We start from the raw sequence: 7610 nt of genomic DNA, 5'->3' as shown, positions 1-7610 counted from the left end.
AGAAAGGCGACAAAACTGACTGTAATAATTATCGAGGCATCTCTCTTCTGTTAACATCCTATAAAATCCTTTCAAACATTCTATTAGCAAGATTGACCCCATACGCAGATGAAATTTTTGGAGATTATCAGTGTGGATTTAGACGAAATCGATCAACTATCGACCAAATATTTACCATTCGCCAAATACTAGAAAACAAGCGGGAATACAGTAGTCCAGTAGATCAACTATTTATTGATTTTAGAAAGGCTTATAACTCGGTTAGGAGAGAAACATTGTACAACGTTCTTACAGAATTTGGAATACCGAAAAAGCTAATTAGGTCAATTAAGGCATGTTTAAATGAATCCCAAAGTAAAGACCGGGTAGGAAAATTTTTGGCCACGAGCTTTCACGTTAAGAATGGCCTGAAACAAGAAGATGCGTTGTCGTCATTATTATTCAACATTGTCCTGAAATACGCTATAAGGAAAATCAAAGATAGCAACCAGGGCCTAGAGCTGAACGGTGTTCATCAGGTTATGCGTACGCTGATTATGTAAATTTAGTAGGGGATGATAGGGGAAAAATAGAAAGAAATGCAGAGGTCTTATTAGGCGCGCTTGCATGGACATGGGTTTAGAAGTAAATGCAGAGAAAACTAAATACATGGAAGTGCGTCGGGACCGTAATACGGCAAATTATGTATGTGTTAAAATATTAAATAATACTTTTGATAAAGTGGATACTTTCAAATATCTAGGATCAATATTAACAGACGAAAATCATATTCACGAAAAAATTAAATGTCGACTAAAAACAGGGAATTCGTGTTATTATTCAGTCCAAAACCTCTTGTCGTCGCGAATTCTGTCGAGGGATTTGAAGCTTAAAATGTATAGAACGATAATCATACCTGTTGTTCTGTATGGTTTCGAAACATGGTCGCTTACTGAGTGCAGAGCGTAGACTGAAAGTATTTGAGAACAAGATCCCGAGAGAAATATTCGGACCAAGAGGAACGGGAATGGGGAATGGTGGAAACTTCATAACGACGAACTACGTAAATTATACGGCTTACCAAACATTGTTAAGGTCATCAAGTCTAGGAGGCTTAGATGGGCAGGACATGTAGCCAGGATGGAAGAAAGTAGGAACGCTTTCAAAGTGTTAGCGGTAAGACCAATCGGAAAACGACTGTTAAAAAGACCTAGGCGCAGATGTGAAGACAATATTAAGATGGATCTCGCAGAGATAGGAATACAAAGTAGAAACTGGATCCAAATGGCTAAGAATAGAAGTCAATGGAGAGCTTTTGTGAACGCGGCATTGGACCTCCGGGTTCCATAGGCTATAGAGTTAGTTAGCTTACGAAGCATGAGTAGATGTCTAGGCTGATACTACAAATAGATTAAATGCGCATTTAGTGAAAAGATGGGTTCTACTGACATTGGATAGTCTATATACTCTTCGTGTGCTAGGGCCGAGGGGAGAGGAGGAGATAAGATTTCATATCAGGTTACGTCACGCACAGTCGCACGCCTTCATTTTCATTAAAAATGGAAAAGCCAAGAGAAACAAATTTAATCTCACTTTCCTTTGTGGCAGTCGGACATAACTCATCACATTTATCTGCAAAAAGCACTTTTCAAATCGGATTATTGGGAGAGCCTCCAGTTCCAATGTTGAGGGGGACATATCTCCCCATTTCCCCGGAATTTGTGCCCGTACCTACAGCTGAGACAACTTTCCAGCATGAGGAGAGGGGCATATCCTCCTCTGGCATTTATTGCAATTTGTGCCCAAGTAGCGGAAGTGGAATTAATACATATTGAAGAGACTACTAAACTCACTACAGCACGAAGTTCAGTTTGAAATACTACAGAATACGATTCTTTTTTTTTTTTTTTTTTTTTTTTTTAATGTAAAAGCCAAGAGAAATCAATTTCTTCTTACATTCCTTTGGGGCAGTCAGACACAAATCATGACATTTATCCGAAAAAGCACTTTTTAAATCAGATTATTGGGGGGGACAGGTTCCCCATGTCCAAGATTGGGGAACATGTCCCATTCGTCCCCCCCGGGATTTGCGCCAGTGCTTAAAAAGAACACCATATACCATATAGCCCTACATATCTCTGATCATCATATACAGAGTTGCATCCCGTGCAATGTGCTTCTATGATGCTCACAAAGTTGGTAATGAGTTGTGGTATAGAGCTCCATTATTCCATCAGCACTGTTGATAACTGCTGGATAGCTCTTGGCGCATCTGTACGTGCTGCAAGTCCTCTCCACATAGCATTCCATACGTGTTTGATGGGAGTCAAGCTGAGAGAACAAGTAGACCAGTCCATTCTCGCATATTCTCTAGTTCTAACCAGGGATGATATCGAAACTGCACCTTGAATTGGGAGACATTATATTTATTTCCTGATAGGACTTCTCGAGCAAGTTCCAAAACAGGTGTTCGTTTCTTGCCCGGAAGTGACCCCGCCTTTGCAGGGGCTAAAATATATAGAACATTTTGACCTATTTTCTATAGCAGGTGTACATAAAGTACGTTGCTACCCCTAAAAGTTGAAACCTATGCCAAAACGCCAAAACACCTGTTTCATCATTGTAAAAGCATAATTTAGCGAAGTGAAAATATTTGCCCCAGGGTCCCCGCAGGGTCCCAGGTGGGGTCCAACTCAAAATTTGCAATTGAAAAGAGGGGCAAGTAGCATATCGTTTGAAAGCTAGTGTTAAAAGAAAAACGATAACAGAAATCTCACAGCTCTAATTAAACTCTGTGCGAAATGGCGGAAGATTAAAAATTTCGCTATAGAAAATAGGTCAAAATGTTCTATATATTTTAGCCCCTGCAAAGGCGGGGTCACTTCCGGGCAAGAAACGAACACCTGTTTTGGAACTTGCTCGAGAAGTCCTATCAGGAAATAAATAGAATGTCTCCCAATTCAAGGTGCAGTTTCGATATCATCCCTGGTAAGAGCTATGCTATTCGTGGTGTTCAATGCAGACACACTTTATCATCCATAAGAAACATTCACATCAAGTTGGGTCCGACTGCACCTCTAAAAAGATACACATACGTCACAATAACGTTGACCTATGAATGTATCACGTTCAACATTGGGAGGTCGATACGCGTGTACAACAGTATGCCCCCCCCCCCCCGCATAAGAATATTGGGTTACTAAAGTAATGTTCGACAATAGGCATGTTTGGGTTTATTGCGTGTTCTCACCTCTCACCAGATGGGTATATGTTCAGAATCAGTACTCAGACTGAATTTGCTCTCATCGGAGAAGAGAACACGACCTCACTCTTCCTCGGTCCAATCCTGATATTCTTGGTACCACCGCACGCGGCGGGTGTCAACGGAATAGCGTAATGGCTCTTAAGCAAGGAGATCTCCCCCATGCAGTCGACGTGTTACTGTAGAGCGTGAGATGGGGGCTTGTGGTCCTCTTATATGTGTTCGCAATTGCACACACTGTTTGATGTTGGTCCCTTCTTTCCTGTTTCACAATGTAGCCGTCTTCCTCTGCTATAGTTGACCGTGGTCCATTACCATCTCTCCTTTCCATACCATTGCCTGGGAACGTAGTAATAATGTTGTGGGCAATACCAAACTCCTGGGCCACACATGTCACATTTCTTCTAGTTTCCTGATGATTCTTTCCCGCGTGAAGTCACCCAAATGTTGTCTACGGTCTATGTTGTTATAAGTAACACCACCACAGGGCACCTTCTTCCCTTTCATTTAACTGCTTGATGTTGGAGAAGTAGATCAATTCGGCGCTACGGTCACTTGACGTCAAGAAATGAAACGTCTTGCTCCCTGTGTACGTGTTAGAAACCTCTGGCAACATGTTCCCAGGCTTTCATTTTATTTCCGTCGACTACCCAATATTTTATATCACTTATCTATCTCGTCCTTAAGTTTTGCACATCTGTGTTGTTTGTTAAAAAAAAAAAAAAAAAAAAAAAAAATTAGAAAACAAATGTATCAGTTCAATTTCACTCTGGCAACCCAATCTAAAATGTAAGTTTTAGCCACAAATATATAGTTTGTTTCTTGTTAGTTATTTATTGTTTCAAGTTCAAATTGTTTTAAAAGTATAAGCGAATATTTAGAAAACACATTTCGATAGGTAAATTCATACAGCCACGTAAATTTAAGACACCAGCTCGAGAGACAAATTGCAAGGTTCTACACGCGCTCTCAAAATTACGTGCTGGGCAACAACAAATGTAGCTGAAAAATGTAGCACAGTTCTGTGGGGTAAGTGTGGAGACGATTGAGCGAGGTACGTTCGGAAATTTTACTGATCGTATTGGTTATCTGAATATGATGATGTGAAGATACAAAATTGGTAGGTTTGTGAGACTTTGGAAACACTGAAATTTTCGACATTTTCCATGTGATAGAAATGAAATCTGTGCAAAGTATGAATGTGAAGAGTATGGCTACAAGATGGAGGATACAATAAGGAGCTTCTTTGGTATGCCGGTATGAGATATTGTCTATGCTGGATGTACTGTTCCGTTTTCTCTTTGTTATATAATGACATCAACAGTGATTAGTGTTGCAAGATCTTGATTGTCAGCCATGATGTAACATAGTGCAGATTGGAGTTAAGATGCGAAGTCATGGTCGAGAAGTTGTCGCTCGTCACTCATCACGAACGTGGGGATGAAATCATTGTTTTCTGTGGCCAACTCCTCTATTCGAACTGCATATGGGAGCCTTTGACGAGAACAAAGTATATGTGAACAAACAAGAACAAGAACAACAACAACAACACAGTTCAAGGATAATATTCGTACAGAAATATGGACACTCGGACCAGAGGTGTTGATCCCTGTCATGAATCATGTGCTACACATAACCTATTTGAGAGGCCCGTAATGGCGGACACCTACCTAAGATTGTATTCCATACATAAGTGTAAACAATCTCCTATGCTTGGTCTTTGTGAAATATCAATGGAAAACAATGAGAAGTAAAGAAAAATTGTTTACAGTTGTAACTCTTTCGTGACTTTTGGCCCACTCTGTATAAGGATAAAAACAAAGCTCGTTAACTTTTCGTTCGTTACTTGCTTTCTTGCATCCGTTTCAGATCACACTGTTAATATGTAACCAAATATTTTTTTATAGAATCGACTGAGAAATTCAAATTGAAGAAATAACTTGAAGACTTTTTTGGCAACATAAACTATTTTCCACTTTTAGGGTAGCTTGCATTCTTTATACTAAGTAAAATATTTAAAAGTACGTTAAACAGTTACTATGTATGTGAGACATACACTGTTTATACAATTATGCAAAGACAAATTCCTTATTATATTTTCCTACTGAAATATCTGTATCTCGCATCCAGTGGCGTACTCAGAATTTCAATATATATATATATATATATATATCGATAGATAGATACAGATATATTATGACTTATTTTTCATAATATCTCGCTCAAGGGGAGGTTCGAACCCCGACCCCCGTTGGGTACACCACTGCTCACATGAGAATTTAAAGAATACCTTCCTTTAGCCTAACCGGCATAGCCAAACATGGGACGTAAAACTCAGATTTCATTTCATTTTTTCTCTTCTAGAAGTCTGTAGCCGTCACTGATTGTGGAAAACATCGCTAATGTGTTTCCCGAAACGAACATTTTAATCGTGCACTTTAGTTAAAAAGTCTTTATCCAACACAAATAATGTATCTGAATAGAGCCCGCTTATGTTTAAAATTTGGTCTCAATTCGTTGAACGGAATGGTTTCTAGGGGAGTGAATTTCTTTTGCACCAGGACAAATAGATAGATAACGTCCAAAAATGCATTTTTCGGCACGTAAGAGCCAGAAAGCGTGTAAATTCATTGAAATCTCGAATTCGACTTATTTTCACGGCCAAATCACCAAAATTTCTCCTCACCTATCGTTGCTCGAAAGTACGCGAAAATAATGTGCAGAATCGAAGTGATTCGAGATCGATTGTTATGATCTTGAGGAATAATCGTATCAGAAATCGTATATCGTTATCGCTTGCCATGTCGTGATAACACCTGGGATAATACAAATCTTTGAGAAAAATGAAGCGTCTTTTCATATTGTTTATAAATGTCTGTATTTGTTTTACAAGACGAAGAACCTGAGTGTCCTGCAAATGTAATTTCATACAATTACAATCATGAACGGCGAAGTTGAGTTTCATATCCGTAACAAATACCCTTGGGCGAAACTCCCCAACAATGTCAAACAGGTAGGTGACACACCAGCAGTTGTAATTGTAACATTAAAACCTTAAATGTAAAGTATAGAGGAAATCAGTTTTCGAGAGTTAAAGCGACACAATGTAAGGTCAAATTCGTGAATTATTAAAGATAGTTTAGATTTATTTCCATACAAGGGTAATCTCTTAAGTTAACATTGCTGTTAATCAGACTAGATCGTGCAGGTTAAGTTTAGGTACACCTCATATGCAGGTTTAGACCCGTTAAGCCCCACCACAGTAACTAAAAATTTGTAAAATTTACGGGAAAGAATTGTCAAGTATGGTCGTTGTAGAGAGTTATACAATAAGTAGAGGGTAGAAATTAGTATTTGTGAATAATAGTGATAGTAAAGACGGATCCTTGTAGTTTGGGGGCACCACATTTTGGAAGATTTACAGGTGAAATTGAATACTTTGGATGAAAAGATATATTCAGGAGGAACATATTTCTGCAGGCGATATAATTTTATACAATGTAATACAGGTGCTTTTCAGGTTTACAAGTGTAGGGTTACTAGTGTAAAATCATTACAAGTGCTTTACGGTGGATAAAATAAGTGAGTGCATATGAAAGATGACTTTATTAGATGTTATTTTCCGCCGGCGGTGTATTTCTGCACAGTGTACAGAAGCTGTATTTTATGTTTACAAGTGGAACGTTACTAGTGTAGAGCCATGACAAGTTCTATTGAAACTCAAGTATTTGCCAAATTCCACTTCTTTTTCACTGTCCTAGCTTACGCGTATACCCACCATCACTGACGCGCCTGCTCTCTTCGGACGCACCCAGCAATACACCGCGGGCCCACCGGCTTTGCCTTACTCTCACTCGGTTTTATACCATTCGTGGTTTTTAGTGGCCACCTAGCATAGGTTGGTTAGTGCTTTGGAGTGTAGTTCTTATGCTGTACGTCCGGAAACCGTATTTATAAGCAAATCGAGAAAGAATTGTAATTTTTAAACAATTATCTCTGGTGGCCCCCTTGAATTTTATGTATGCCAAGTGAAGTATTTTCATGTCGCCCAGTGCAAATCTTTTAGGAGACAATAGGAAGTAAATTAGTGAAGAAATTACAATTTTTTAACAATTATTTCGGGTTAAATTCCAAAGTTGGGCGTCCGTTTCCAGCGAAATTTTTAAAATTTACAGGAAAGATATGGATAATTTGATCATTTGTGTGCTTGATAATATATAAGAGTCTCGAAAAATATGTTTATTTCTTATATATAAGCGGTTATAAACATGGGACTATACGGCGAGCGGAGGGAACTACTTGGCGCAAGGTAACCGAACAGTTGCATTGTGGGAAAGAAACGAGCATTTATGTTATCAACATGGCGAAT

The 7610-nt window shown here is 38.9% G+C and overlaps 1 protein-coding gene across 1 annotated transcript in view; it reads left to right on the top strand.

Annotated features, from left to right (window-relative positions):
- The first annotated feature begins 5993 nt into the window (after window positions 1–5993).
- LOC145690129 (protein FAM91A1) overlaps window positions 5994–7610 on the top strand; it is a 61614-nt gene continuing 59997 nt past the window's right edge. The window contains exon 1 of the mRNA XM_081764713.1: window positions 5994–6254. Coding sequence (XP_081620839.1) covers window positions 6183–6254 — 72 coding nt within the window. The 5' untranslated portion in view covers window positions 5994–6182. The remainder of the gene's footprint in view (window positions 6255–7610) is intronic.

Source organism: Thermobia domestica, chromosome 7, assembly GCF_964235325.1.
Source record: "Thermobia domestica chromosome 7, izTheDome1.hap1.1, whole genome shotgun sequence".
In the NCBI taxonomy this organism is placed as follows: domain Eukaryota; kingdom Metazoa; phylum Arthropoda; class Insecta; order Zygentoma; family Lepismatidae; genus Thermobia; species Thermobia domestica.
The sequence above is the reverse complement of the archived record's forward strand: the minus strand, read 5'-3'. Positions and strand labels throughout refer to the sequence as shown.